The sequence below is a fragment of the Podarcis gaigeae genome (assembly GCF_964106915.1).
Source record: "Podarcis gaigeae genome assembly, chromosome: 2".
NCBI lineage: Eukaryota > Metazoa > Chordata > Lepidosauria > Squamata > Lacertidae > Podarcis > Podarcis gaigeae.
The window spans coordinates 74,413,845-74,429,605 of NC_139679.1; the positions used below are offsets into that span (position 1 = coordinate 74,413,845).

Genomic DNA, 15,761 nt, shown 5'->3' on the forward strand with positions numbered 1-15,761 from the left:
CCTTGGTCCTGCATTCAGGTGCAAAGTAGCACTGAAGGCAGATTGAGGAGCCAGCAAAGGCAACAAACGTATACTACAGCAGCTCAGAGCTACAAACAGACAGGACTTGGATTTTATTTATTTTTTTAATAAATACAATTTACATTAAAGAAAAAAAGGCCTTCGATTTGTAGTTTTCACACAAGGGCAAAAGGGAAAGAGGGGGAAAAAATAAAAAATTAAAATTCCAAACACAAAAATATGTAGGAAGGGGCTGAGGCAAGGAGCTTGTAAACTAGAGTCCTTCATCTCCAGCAATGGCAGATTCTGAGCAAGACAGAACAGGATCTCTAGTCTTCTGCCATGGCTACTATAGCAGGAACTCGCAGGGCTTTTGTCAGGAGTCCTCAGACAAAAAAAACAAAAACCCGAACATTTCACAGCAGGTAGCAACACATCCATTAAAAAATTATGTTCAAAATAAAAATCACCTACAGCTTTTACAATCCATGATTCAATCCCACCCTGCCTGCCACACTTTTCAGTAAAAATGCCCTTTTTAAACTTATTTATCCCCCAGAAACTCGTCATAGTGACTGAACATTAGAAGATTACAAATCCATACCCTCTTTATAATACCTGCCTGTTTTGTTTTTTATCCTTTTTTTGTTTCATATAAAACTATTTCTGTTCTTTAGGAAAGAACTTTATACAAAGAAAATATATTGTGAAATATCTTCGGAACTCCCCGTGGAGAGGAGAGTCATGTCTCAGCCTCAAAACCAAAAATAAAAAGGCAGAGAAAAATAAAGGTCAAGCCCCTGGCTCTCTTGGTAGGAAGGTTCCAGATGTGTCAGGAGCCTGCATCTGTCCACTGCAAGATCAGAAGGGCTAGAGTTCTTTAGATGGGTCTCCCAAGAATTAGGATATGAGCGGCTGCTCAGTATCACCTCCTGGATTTGGCCTCCTGGCTTCCGAGAACGGAGCTTTCCTGCTGCCAACATCCTGTGGGGTGGCCACTCCTCACTCATTCAGAGATAAGATTATGTCATCTTCCAAATCCAAATTATCTGAGCTGTCAGCTGGAAAGGGGACAAATGGGTTATTTGAGCAAGGCAAAGTATGATAGGTCAAAAAGACACCAAAGCAGGGTAACTTGTTCCAAGTCAAATACGAAAGACCATGCACAGGCACCCTTTAGAGTGGTATGCCATCTAGAAACCATAAACAATGTGCAAAACAGGACTGTTTCACCACAAGCCAAGGCACAGCTCCTCATTATAAAGAGAATACTTACCACCAGAGTGAGATGCCTTCAGGAATTACTGAAAACACTCTAGAGAATCAGTATGTAGCTCCAAAATCCTCTGTAGTGGGAGTAAAAGATGCAACGGGCACTAAAACAAGGTGAGTTTCCAGAGACACAGCATGGGTACAATATATTGTTCCTAAGCTGAAGTGTATACTATTTAGGGAGAAAGGCAAGGACAGGATTTAACTGACCAACGCAACCAGAGGAGAATGACTACCAAGGAGAGTCAATTTAGACAAGCAGTTGCCACCTTACAATCAGCTGTCCTTCACATCCACAAACACAGCTGAAGTAACTGCTTATTTGTATTATATCTTAAAAAGAAATGTTTTGGACTGTTTTTAAATACAATGGAAGTTTTAAAGACTTCCAAACAAGGGAGAGTTCCAGGTAGGTAGCCGTGTTGGTCTGCCGTAGTCGAAACAAAATAAAAAAATTCCTTCCAGTAGCACCTTAAAGGTAAAGGTAAAGGGACCCCTGACTATTAGGTCCAGTCGTTGCTGACTCTGGGCTTGCGGCGCTCATCACGCTCTATAGGCCAAGGGAGTCGGCGTACAGCTTCCGGGTCATGTGGCCAGCATGACTAAGCCACTTCTGACGAACCAGAGCAGCGCACGGAAATGCCGTTTACCTTCCCGCCGGAGCAGTACCTATTTATCTACTTGCACTGGTGTGCTTTCAAACTGCTAGGTTGGCAGGAGCTGGGACAGAGCAACAGGAGCTCACCCCGCCGCAGGGATTCGAACCGCCCACCTTCTGATCGGCAAGTCCTACGCTCTGTGGTTTAACCCACAGCGCCACCTACGTCCCTAGCACCTTAGAGACCAACTAATTTTGTTATTGGTATGAGCTTTCGTGTGCATGCACCCCTCTTCAGATACACTGAAACAGAAGTCACCAGACCCTTATATATAGTGAGAGGGTGGGGAGGGTCAACAGGCTTACCACACCTATCAGCCAATCACCCATTCCCACCACCCTTCTGAGTAATACCCCTTCCCACCCTCTCAACTTAGTTGGTCTCTAAGGTGCTACTGGAAGGAATTTTTTTATTTTGCTTCAAACAAGGGAGACAAATGAATGAGCTTGGGGGCTTTATGTTTTGTACAACCCTGCTCCTGTGCACCCCCTTTTTTGCACAAATAGAAGGAGGGCAGAATCAGCACAAGTGGCCCAGCTCAAAACAGAAGCGAGTACCTCTTTTCTTGAGCGACTTTCCTCACCCAGCATATAGTAAGTATAAGGTAAACCAGCCACAAGGGAAGCTGCTGTTGGGATACAGTAAATTCTACAAGAGGGCAACTGGGTGACGTGAATTATGTGCAATATTTGTGTTAATACTGTCTCCAAAATAGTACTTGCTTCTTGGTAAGTTGATTGGTACCACACCACAGCTCAAGGGACAGGGGGGAAAACACTCAGTGATCATTCAGGTGGCCTTTTCTCCTAACTCTTGTAGAAAATCTGTGTAGGATATGGAAGAGTTGTCTTCATCAGTAGGATCCACTGAAACAACTCTGAAGAAACGCAAGCACATTCACAAGCAATTCCTAACCCCTAGTTTTCCTAACGGAGTCCTTGATGAGATTTTCAAGGACACACTTTCTTGAAATCAACAAAAACCACCACCTGCCAGAATGCCAGCAGAAAAAAGACCGGGCAGGTCTTTTTCAGGGTATGTGGAGTGGATATTGGCCGACGGTGCTCTTCAGAGGGAACTCTGCAAAGGGATATTTGAAAGTAGCAGTTCAGGAATCTGGTACAATAATGAAGTGTGCACCATTGTCTACATGAGATGATGCCCCTGGGATTTGAGCGTCGGTGAAAAGAAGAGTCTTTTTGCAAGGCAGATAGAAAGGCACTAACTCTGAGAAGGAGGTACCAATAAAGCACACATGGGAACACACAAACACACACACCAGATTTACACAGCTTTTTTTTTTTAAAGGAAAAGCCTCGTTTTAATGTCATGGTTGGAATGGCTGTGGAGGGGGTCCACCTGAGCTGCTCTTTCATCTCTATTCCTTTGAATGTGAGCGTTTAACTCCTTTGTGGACCATTAATCCCTAGTTCCATCCCATGTGGGTTTATTGGACTCCTTTTCCTCTCTCTACTAGTTTTTCCATGTAACGGTTATAGCTCTAAGTAATCATTTTTAAATCAGAGTCTAAATCTCCTTTACATTCTTACCTAGACGAAAGCCCCACTAAACTCAACTACATTTTTTTCCTGAGTACACATTGATAAGATTGCACTGTAAATGTGTTTGCAGCTTACATGATCTGCGCGTTCAAGATCCAATCACAAACTTTTAGAATCCAGGATTTTCCTCCATCTGAATAATGAATGCAATGTATTGTTATTTTTCTCTCTGTCATACTCTCTCCCTCTCTTCCATTCCACCCAACTAATCAAATCCACACATAAACAGTTATTGATAGGGCATGTGTGAAATGGACTTAAAACCAGCTCACAGCTAATGCTGCATAAAAGTCATCAAAATGAGGACTAGAAACAGCAAACAGTTTAGCTGGCTAGTGCGCCCCCATAAAAGACAACCAGGCTGCAAACCAATCCCAAGGAAAAAGATGATGTCTGATCTGTGAATACATCTTCATTTGAGTGTGGTAATAGATGAATAGGAGCACTTAAATTCCTTTAAACGTTCAGCAACCAAGTGGCATCTGCATGAAGTGAGCATTCTAGCGTGTGTCATCTGCTTACTACGCAGAATACATACTTATCCTCTCGAAGTGTAAATATGCCAATCTATTCCTGCATGCTATCAATGCTTGCCCTCTGCTTCCACACACTCCTCCCAAAATGCCCCACCAATGCCACATTTCCCCACCATCACCACCCCTTCTTGCAAGTGCATCCTCCACCACCACCTCCCATGTTTTTCGTGATGCTTCACACTAAAAAGTCCCCAGAAGAGCAATGTCAGCCAAATACTTATTTTGCACGACAGATGCTAGACAGAAGCAACTGGGAGGACCTGTGATATGGAACAAGCAGATCCACAGAACCGCATGTTCTGCATGAGAACAGAGACAACAGGAAGGTGGAGCTGTTTATTTGTGTTTGCATATTGTGAGACTTTGGAAGGAAGCTGCCTAGATGTGAGAAGAGGCAGGGAAACCATGCAATGAAATTATTAAAAAACAAATACTTTCAGTAATGCTCCCTTTCTGGCATCACTAGCTTCTGCTGGAATGCACAGGCTATTTTTTCAGCTGCAATCCAGAACCCTCTAATGGGCTTATTTCCCCCAGTAATGTACAACAATTGCACAGCATCTTTTTAGATACAATCCATCTTTTAATTAGAGCTCTGCAACATGTCCTGGTGGGATATGAACAAAATACCTACCACCATTAAGAACATAGAGGACTGACAAATAAACAAGAAAATCGCTGGAGACCTGACAGGGTGCTTGCCCCCAGGTTCATGTGCCTGATTGCAGAGAAGCAGGGCGGCACTACAACAAAACAAGAGAAGAGCACACATGAGTCTGCTAGCAAAACCATTTTAGCTCTGGATGAACGGAAACGGGACCAGACTGGGACAGTGGGTTGTCTTCTCAAACACTCCCAGCAACACGTCACCTTCCAGGCATCCAATGTCCTGCCTCTGCTGAAATTAACAGCAAAGGTTCCAGCGATTTCACTGAAGGAAAGCCTCTCTCTCCCCCCACCCATAGCTTGCCCCCACCAAGACTACCTTAAATTTCCAAGATTACACACACAAGCACACCAGTTGTGAAATTTAAGAATTTTGCTCCAATATAAATGATTAACTTTCTTGTGACGTAATGCACAAAGTGCCTCTGAGAATGAGCAGACTGCATTTCCCTCAGAACTGAGGAACTGCTGCCTGCAATGAAAAACATGCAATCAAAGGGCAGGAAAGAGGATTCCAGGGCAGGTGACACAGCTTCCAGGAAGCCTGATCACCTTCTCACACTGTCTATGTCTATCCATCTCTTCCCTTTCCTCCTTTTCCCCCTCCCACCCTCTTTTTAAAGCACTGTTGCAACTTCTTTCTATGCAATAGAAACACTCCATCCCTGCAATGTACAGGTCCACCACTCCACCACCACCCATGTCTTCAGCACACACATGAAAAGGCATTTAACTCCCTTCAGATGCCCATGCCTGCCGTGTACTTAATTTTTGTCTCACTTTACCAGCGTTAAATCCCAGAATACAGGATGTAATAATAAATAAGCCACCTCTGAGCATGTACTGAATGCCTACCCACTTCACTGAGCAACAGTTATCTGTCCCCTTAACAGACAGACACAAGTATCTGTGAGGCTTTGGGGGGGGGGCTGTTTTCAGGTCATTAGCATGGCTCCCCTGTAAGATTAATCCCTCTTGCCACCATTCCATACAGATGGAACCAAGTTTGTTCTCCAAGCACAAACTATCCAATCCAATACCGTCTTCTCACACACCTGCTCCTGACACTTTCCAAATAACCCTATTTCCCTCAACTTTCAAGCTCCATCCCTTGCACCTCTCAATCCCCATCCCTTGTTGATCTTCAAGAAAATGTTTTTAGAGAGAAGGAGCTGCAGTAGGTCAGCTGCGCTGGAGACATCATTTGAAACAGGAGATCAAAAAAGATGGGGGGGAGAGAAGGGGGGCAGTATGGGGCGGATGCAGCAACTTCAAACACAGGACGGTCAGGCAGCAACACAACTTGCTGGCTCATGCTGCTTTCAAGCCTCTGGGAACTTCTGTGTAGCTGCATGCTTAATTTTACAAAGCCAGTGACAGGCAGGCTAAAGGAAGGTAGCATTGGCTATATTTGACTTGCTTCTGCCATGCTGCGTGGAGTATTGATTGGGGGATTACTGCAGCTTGAGCCTGTGGCATGTTTACATGGAAATAAGTCCCACTAACTGACAACTACACACTATTGGAAAAACTATGCCCCAGGCTCTCCCACAGCTCCATTGCTAGAGCATCTCAGCAATTCTCATTCACCAACGATTTACAGTTGCTACTCTCAGGAAAGCAATGGGAAACTTCACAATTGCATGGCAAACCTGGCTACTGCGGGATCACCAACAAATACATAAAGTGTGAGCCACATCCACACCACACATCTTCAAACAGCCACTTGCAGGTGCCTGGGAACCTGGACTTGGTTCCAGTTTAGTAGCATAGGTAAAAATGTTTAAGGCACATGTACGCTACAAACATCATGCTGCCAAGTAACAACCTGTATGCACAGCTATCAGGCTTGTCACATAAGTGGAGCTGTTGTCCTATAAGAGTTAGCTAAAATTAATTCAGGAATCTGGGACCAAGGAATCTGACCTGCACACTAGGCAGTGCAGTGCTTACACTACCTTTAACCTGTAGCACCTTAGAGACCAACTAAGTGTGTTCTGGGTATAAGCTTCCATGTGCATGCACACTTCATCAGATTGGTATCTTTGGTCTGCCCTGGACCTTTTAACCCTTTGGAATCCCCCAAAGAGTTAATTTCTCCCTATGTATACTTACTATCACCGAGGATCAGCTCAACTTCCTCATCAGCGTCAGAGTCTTCATCTTCTCCTTCATCTCCCTCTTCAAGCAGGTTGGCCAGCTCCTCATCATCAGAAGGCGAGAAGTCGTTTTCTCCATCCTCTCCTGCATTCTCGTTGTTTTCCTCTTCCTCCAGATCAGCCTCTAGAAGCTGGTCAGTGTCCAGCTCGTCAAGGTCATCTGTGTCATCCTCATCCTCGTCATCATCTTCTTCCTGTTCCTCCTCCTCCTGAAGAGATATCAAGAAAACCATTAAAATAAACAAAAACTGAAAGGGATACGTGTGCTGCCACTGGCTCCTCCTGAACAACATCTCTCTTCAGGTTTTTTTTAAAATGTATTTTTATTGTTACGCGAGCAAAAGGTTGTTAGCTAGCACCACATGGCCTTTGTATGTGCTTCTCAATTCAACAGAAGCCTGACTACCTTGAACTAGTCAGTACAATATTTTAAAAGCTGTTCTTTGCAACACAGCAAAAGACAACACAGAAGAGGATATTTGGCAAAGAACATAAAGAGCTTAATCTGGTTTTGCCCTACATAACATCAATCTCATTCAAGGTGAAACAATGAGGAGAGAGAGGTTTTGTGAATGAGAGGGTGATCCTGAGTGTGGTTTTTGTTGTTCTTGATCTCCGTTATGTCCTAATGAGGAAAGTAACTGTACTAGAGACAAGCACTGACAAATTTCTTATGCTTTCCACACACAGCTAGTTCCCACTGATGAGAAGAAAAGACAATCCACATGCACACAAACTGAATGCCACCCATTTGCTAAGATTAGTTGCTAACAGAGATAAGGGTTCCTAGAACTAGGTTCCCAATGCCACTTCTTCTCAACAAGATCATCAGGACTTGTTAGAATATAGTAGGCCCGTAATGTACATTCTGGGTGGTCCACATGCAAAGGCAACATTGTGCAAAGTCAGAATGACACCCAGAGCCACCCTCGCCATTTGAAATCTCTCAAGATCAGGGCCATCCAAGATCTCATGAGATGGCCCCACAAAATTTCACTGGAGCACCCCAGAGGCCTTGTGCGACCATCCCACAGCCCTGGAAGCAAAGCTTGAAAAACTGTTTCTGCCGTTGCATGTTATTCTCATATTTGTGTGTGTGTGTGTGTGTTTAAAAAGGTTGTTTCAGATGGCCTTGTGAGATCTAATGAGAGCCTCCAGAGCCCAGGAAGCAAGGGTCTCCTGGTTGCTTGCTTTGTTTGCAATCCACCTGAACCTGCAATCACCTAAGAAAAATAAGTGTTAGTTGCTGGCTATTGTAATTAAAAGATTCACACCTGAAGTTTCACCCTGTTCAGCACGCACCTTCTTCAAGACTGCATACAGACAAACGGACAAAGCTGAAGTGACAGGTATTATGCACTCCAAAACTCACACTCTAAGCACAATCCGGTAACGTACAATCAATGACAGCAAATAGTGATTATTAGTTCTTTAAGTTTCATTTATGGCATATATTCAAATCTCACAAGCCTTCAACAAATGCACACTAGAATCATGGAACTGTAGAGTTGGAAGGGACCCCAGGGGTCATCTAGTCCTACCCCCTGCAATGCAGAAATCTCAGCTAAAGCATCCATGACAGATGGCCATCCAGCCTCTGCTTAGAAACCTCCAAAGAAGAAGAGTCCACAAATGCCTGAGGGAGACAGTTCCAATGTTGAACAGCTCTGACAATCAGAAAGTTCTTCCTGATGTTACAAGGAAGGAGATTCCGATTAAACAAGCTTACAAGTTTCTCAGTGAAACACACCCTTGTTTGGTCAAGAATATGCCAGGCACCCTCTGTGGAAAAACATCTTTTTCAGCTTGCAGAGAAACAGGATTGAGTCAAGGACTTCCCATTCAGTAATATTGTATCCTGAATCATCAAGAACACGAGAATCAGGAATGCATTTATAAAGAAAAGCATACCTCGGGTGATAAAAAGAAAGCAGATCTCCCCATTCTATTATATTCCTATACTTTGTTTCCATACAACTGACCACCTCACAATGCAAAAAACAGCATGTCCTAATCACAAAATTATTAACCAACGGGAACACCTCAGACTAGAAATGCATCCCAACAGTACTGGTTGGTAGAAGAAAATGTTTTAGAATCCATGTCTTGGAAGAGGAGAGGGATGCCTCTTTAGAGAGAAACTTATCTTCCTAGGCCTACAGGTAAACTACAAGTTGTACCATACAAATAAAAATCTGGCTTTTGATCAATAGGCAAAAAATAACACTTAGTAGTTGTATAGTACTACATCTCCCAAGCACTCCCAAACACTTCCTGCACAATACATCTGAATAAGAAGTCTTCATAGTTCCTTTACGCTTCTTCTAGACCCTACAGCAGCATAGAGTTGGATCCAGACATAGAGTAAACCCACTGAAATCAATGAAACTTAGGTTTGTAAAGTATAGCTGTTTAAGTCTCACTGGTTTTAACAAGTCTACTATGTATGACTAACTCTGCATTCAACCCATAGCATGTACATAAAGTCACCTCGCGAGAGTTTCTCTAGTCAATCAGCTCCTGAAAAATACCAAGTTTCAGGAAAATCAATTCCCTTTCTACCATGACCTCTTTCTTTATCCTAATTTATGTTTCCTTCCATTAACTGGGGCTTAAAATTATTCTGTAATACTGAGTCTATATTCCTTCTATAGCTTAACTGTTCTCTGCCACAGAAAAGCTAAACTATTTTTATGAGAATGTGACTCTTATTTTATAAAGCATCATTTTCCACCCTTTTGGTCTCTTGAGAACTCGAGTGAAGACATAAAATTCTTAACAGCAGATGGAACATACAACAACGGAACAGAGGTTCCTCAACACATTTGACCACAATTTCACCTGGCTTCATTTGTGGTCTACATTAGGTAAGTCCACACAAACAATAATTCCAATCGCCTTGCAACTATACTGGAGGAAGAGAGGTGAGAGAGGGAGCACGTAAGCCCAAAATTCATGAACGTAACTGTAAACCATGGTTTATTGCTACATCCAAACCATCTGCAGCCAGTAAAACCAATTATTCTGCTTCTACACACATTCACAACTATACATACACATCTGTGTGTACCAGCCTGTATATATCTATACATAAAATATAAATGGAGTTCCCTCACAGAATGTGTTTTTACTATTATGTTATACGTTCCAATCTGCAATAAATGAATTCAATTTCATATAAAGTTTGTTATCCTTCATTTAATCACAATGTAGGTTCATCTTAATGGCTGCCCTAAAAGGTGAGGAGGAAATGTATTATATAAAACTATGCCCTCTCTGAATAGTCTTACTTCTTTTCCAGTACTAAAGTAGAAACAGTATTGTTACTTTCCTTCCTGTGTCTTTCCCAAACCTTATTGTGGAGGCATGAACACCCAGGAAAAAAATGGGGATGGGTGGGGGAGAGAAACAGTTCCTCTCCCCCCAAGCCTTCACAACTCTACCTTATCCCTAATCCTTTCCTCAACCCACACCAAGTTTGAGTTCATTTGCTTCTTTGATCATTATAGAATGTGCTCCAGACAAAAATATTTTAGTGGCTTTTTTTTTTACCTTTAGCTTTCAAAATCCAAGTATAGTCATACCTCATGTTATGTTTTGTTCATGTTACGTTCTTTCAGGTTACGTCCCATGGCGACCCAGAAGTTCCGGAATGGGTTACTTCTGGGTTTCGCCGCTCGCGCATGCGCAGAAGTGCAAAAATGACGTCGCGTGCATGCGCAGAAGCGGTGAATCGCAACCTGCACATGCGCAGACAGGCCACTGAGGGTTGCACTCTTTTCATGTTGCGAACGGGTCTCTGGAACGGATCCCATACGCAACCAGAGGTACCACTGTGTACATTCAAATTCCTCATGGGTCATTGAAAGCAAGACGCAGAACTGACTAGGCATATTAGTACACATTGAGCAAGATTCTTACCATAGGCTTCTATGCAGACCCAGAAGACATGGATAGATGAGACACACGCAACACAGCAAACAATTTGTCATAGGTGCCAAATTGGGGTGAAGAGATAAAACACAGTTATTGCCATTCTACAGCTTTAGCCAGTTAAAACAGTAACCACTTATCTACTGTAAGTTGCAAAAGTTGTTTCAATATGTAACACACGTTTTGCCTTTATTTTAGGCAGCAAATTCAGGGAGTGACCCTTAGCCCAAAGGCAGGGTGTGCCTGTTGTGCCTGGAGAAGGTTCAGTCCCAGGCAGCATCTCCAGAGAAGGACCAGGTAGCAGCAGGCAAGTTAATATCCTGATACCCTGGAGAGTGACTGCCAACCTGTACAGACTGCACTGAGCTATACAGACAAATAGCTTCATCTGATATAGGACAGCATCTTCCCAGCTTTGGGAAGGCAGCATGAGGGTTGTGGGAAGGGGTGTCAAACGTTGCCAGAGGCTGCCAAAGAATCCCCCTTTGGATCTTGAAGTATGGGTTCCCCCAACAAAATTTAAAAATTTGGCTTTGTAATTTGTAATTTATGTGATGTGATTTAATTTGATGTGATTGGCCAGTTAATAAAAATTATTTTTTTTAAAAAAAGGCCTCAAGAGCTGCATGTGGCGGACCACGCTGCTGTGGATATTCAGGCCTACCTTTTAGAGGTGCTATACTGTTTTCCTTTCAGAAAGGCAAAGTCTTAAGTATTCAAAGTCACCATTCTAGAGAAGAAAACATCCACTTACAAGTAACAAGCAATTAAGGTCCATAATCTAACAGTTCAGATGACTATACCCCTCACAAAAGTCTATTGTGCTACACCAAGCACAATGCCTCAATTCTCCCAATGAGAACGACATGGGTGAAAGGAAAAGAAGCCTTGAATTACGGTCCACTGAAAATGATTATGGGCTGGAACAGCTTGTCACAAGTGAGTACATCTCTTGCTTAAGATGACCACCTGGTCTCTGCACTAAGAGGGATTTTAGACTCACCTGCAGTTATCCATATCAAGTTCCTCAAATAGTTGCATTTATAAATAATTTGGATCTCTCTGCAAGGCTACCTACATTAGCTACCTTTCCGTTCTAGCAGATGATAAAAAGGATGGGGCCATTCAGAATCATTTAACCCATAGCATGCTATTATAGGAAAGGTGGTAGGACCTGGGTTTTTCTTGATCACTTTCATCACAGCTCTGTGAGGCCCTAAGACGTCACCATGTCATGCTTCAAAGGAAGGATTTATTGGCAGAAGTCAGGTAAGCCACATGCATAGGCCCATCCCTTTTTGCCAACAAGCCCCCAATCTGCCTCATAGAATCATAGAACCATAGAGTTGGAAGAGACCACAAGGGCCATCGAGTCCAACCCCCTGCCAAGGAGGAAACACCATCAGAGCACTCCTGACATATGGTTGTCAAGCCACTTAACTGTACTGCATTATGCACGCTGAGCAAGACTAACACGCAAGAGTGGCTGGATCTATGTACCACTGAGGTAGAGTGGCCACACCAACTATTGACACCATGGGAGCACCACACAAACTGGGCTGCACTACAGAACAAGTTGGATGCTAAGACTCGGCTCAGCTGAGAATGCCCTGAACACGTGAAGAGTACAGAACACTTTTTTTCAAGTTTCAGAAACACTGGTAGTCCCCATTTCTCATCCCTGGCAGTCCAAATGGCAAATGAAGAGCTAGAAGAATTGGCACAGCTCCAAAGAGTTGTACAGGAAGTGGCAGGGAACACACCTCACAGCTCCTCTATTTTGTGATGTCTTATCTCTTCTTCCTTTCCAGTTTAGCTCTACACTACATAATCACCCCTAGGCAATGCAGTAGCTAAGCTTTCTACATTGGCAGCGGGAGACAGCAAAACAGCTAGCAAAACAGCAGGAACAGAAACTACTAAGCTCTGATATAACTCTTAGCATTTTGGCTCCAAAAGACAACATCTGTCTTAAAATTAAGAATAACTCTGAATACCTTGCAGAGCAGCAGTGGAGAAGTACCGAAAATATGTGGGGCTGAAATTGTAACTACAACTTGTAAGAACAGGGTTTACTAAAGCCTAGCCGGGGGGGGGGGGGGGGGGCTTATACACAAACCTGCCAATTTCCTATAAATAATCATAGACTCATAGAATTGTAGAGTTGGAAGGGACCCTAAGGATCATCTCTTCCAACTCCCTGCATACAACACTGTTTTGCTCAAATCATTCTTTATTTTTATTATTAGGCTTACCCTCCAGCATGCCCCTAGCAAATGAGAGGGGCTTCTATACAGCTGGACAGACTTTCTTCCAGGCTTGACAACTCATTGCATCTGACACCTCATTTTGTCCATTTATTCTGCAGGAAGCAAGCAAGCATGAACAGACGAGGGTGCAAAAATCACTGCTGTAAAGCAAAGAAGTGCCACCAGGTCTAGGCACCTCTGGGGAGCCAGCATTGGCTCTGATCTCATAGCTCCATTGCTTGAACAACCATGGTTTAAAGCAACAACTTAGTACTTGGAAAAATTAATAAAGAGAGACACAGAGCTGATTTCCCCAAGACTCAAAACAAATTGAAACACCAACATTTGAACTTATAATGTAAAGCTATCTGCTGCCTGAGGAAAACGTTCAACTTTCAAATCAGGACTGGGGACGTAGGAGTTTCTGATGGGTGGGTGTAACAATAAGCATTCACTTAAATGGATTATATGAGGTCAAGAACAGACAAAACATTTAATTCCACCCCTCCTTACAATAAAAGAGCAAATAACTGCCCAATGGGAAAGTTTCCGAGCATCCTAATCTAAATGACATACCTTGAAACCAAGCAAAGTAATTTTATTCTGAGTTAAGCAAAAAGAAAAAGGTTTCAACTTTCCTCTGCCATGACTGCAGCTTTGACTTTGTTTCTATTGTAAACACTGATGGTATTTCTACCCTGGAACAAACAAGCAAAAACAATCCAACCAACAACCATACAGAATCATTTGGCAGACAGTTTGGCACAAAGAAATGTACCAAACTTAGGAAGTCACATTACTTTCTGCAACCCTAAGCAGCAACAGTATTTTAGCCATTTTAAGAGTTAACTACAATAGAGTATATCTGTGAAACAATGGTCCTAATACACAAGGAAAAAGCAGAATCTCTTAAGCAGCTCTGGATTCATTTCCACAGTATGCATTGGCCCACTGCAAGGGAAGTCCATCTATTTGATTGTTGGAAATGTAGCTGCTGCATGAGTGCCAGGAAAATCCATAAATCACCACAAGAAGACATATTAATAACTCTCTCTTTTCTCATTCACCTCCTGAACAGAGCCACCCATTTGGTTGCTTAGTTTAGGCATTCTGCGACTGATTCATTCAATCACTTATTAACATAGTAAAAGCAATTAACAAAAAAAAAGTGAAGACAAACAACTAATATCACTACTGCAAAAAAGGGACACCAAAAATCTGTTCCTGCTTGTAGCTCAACAAATACAAGGTACTTCACTCATCAGAACTCAACTCAAAATTGCTTTAGTGTGCTGTCTGTTATAACAAACCAAAACCATGTAAGATAAATAATATACAATAAAGATTTAGGGTTGCACCCAGTGTAGTGCTACGCAGTGTGTGTTTCATCAGCCCAGGGATCCCCACTCGCACAACTCCTTGCACCCCACCCTACAAATCTGTTCTGGGTTTCCTTCCCAAGATGTTAGTTGGATACCACCCTTAAAAGCTATTTTCAAAGCTTTTCTAAAAAGTTTAACAAAGGGAGACATTTTGTATATGCTACCTGGTCTTCCTCCTCATCCTCCTCATCTTCTGCCAAACGCTGCCTGCCCACCTCGTAGAGCCTGCAGACAGTATCCATGTTCATGGCATCCATGCTTCCTTGGTTCTGAAACAGGAACCAGATACCAAGTATGGTAGGTTAGCTTCCATCCAACATGCTGGACTGACAAATTCAGCAACACCACCACCACCACCACCATCATCATCATCATCATCATCTCTCCATCGCAGTTACACACCTACCCTTACAATTGAACAGCTGTTTGATTACCTTGTTTGGTTCTTGTAATGCAAGAAAAAGACATTTACCTCAATCACCGCCAAGTAACAGTCCTTTGTGTCTGTACACAGGTCAAATATGTTCCTTTTCACATCAATGGTGGCTGGAAAAGAACACATGTTTCAATCCACATTTAGCCAAGACAAAAGATGCTGAAAGCCAAAAAAGAAACAAAAAAAACCCTCAAAAAATTGAGAAATGTATTAAATCATCAAATTGTAAAGTTGGAAGGGACCACGAGGGTCATCTAGTCCAACACTCTGTAACGCAGGAATCTTTTGCCCAACATGGGGCTCAATTCCACGACTCTGAGATTAATAATCTTATGCTCTGACTAAGCTAACCATGTGCCTAACAGTCTATCACCTTCTTCAGAGCAAAAACATTTTTCTTGCACTAACAGGGTGATTCATTCAAAGCTACAGGCAAAAACATATCAGGCATAGTGTAACCTTTTAATAAATCTCTCCATGATGAGTATGATTTCAAAGCATTGCCTTGTTTTACATATATAGACAGGGGAGGAGGGTTCTGGTCCTCTTGGTGCAGCCCCTTCTTTCCCTAGCTGTTCACAAGGAAATCCTTTTTGGTGAAGCTGAACCACAACTGCATTCTTAAAAGGAGGTGTAATGATATCTATGGTCATTTCTCCAGGAAGCAAGCTAGAAGCTTTCTGCAAAGAAAGTGAAAATAATATACAGTGGTACCTCAGGTTAAGTACTTAATTCGTTCCGGAGGTCCGTTCTTAACCTGAAACTGTTCTTAACCGGAAGCACCACTTTAGCTAATGGGGCCTCCCACTGCCGCCGTGCCGCCGGAACCCGAGGTACTATTTCTGGGTTAGCAGAGTCTGTAACCTGAAGCGTATGTAACCTGAAGCGTATGTAACCCGAGGTACCA

The 15,761-nt window shown here is 42.8% G+C and overlaps 1 protein-coding gene across 4 annotated transcripts in view; it reads right to left on the bottom strand.

The window, feature by feature from the left end:
- Positions 1-90: 90 nt before the first annotated feature.
- The window catches only part of DCAF1 (DDB1 and CUL4 associated factor 1), a 52,677-nt gene continuing 37,006 nt past the window's right edge, over positions 91-15,761 (bottom strand). For 2 of the 4 annotated variants that reach the window (XM_083726488.1, XM_083726487.1), the window contains exons 21-24: positions 14,891-14,964; positions 14,583-14,687; positions 6,811-7,063; positions 91-1,061 (exon numbers count right to left, since the gene is read on the bottom strand). In XM_083726488.1, coding sequence (XP_083582614.1) covers positions 1,003-1,061; positions 6,811-7,063; positions 14,583-14,687; positions 14,891-14,964 — 491 coding nt within the window. In that variant the 3' untranslated portion in view covers positions 91-1,002. Of the gene's footprint in view, positions 1,062-4,591; positions 4,773-6,810; positions 7,064-14,582; positions 14,688-14,890; positions 14,965-15,761 lie in introns of those variants that run through there. The other 2 variants (XM_083726486.1, XM_083726485.1) reach the window with 1 other exon arrangement.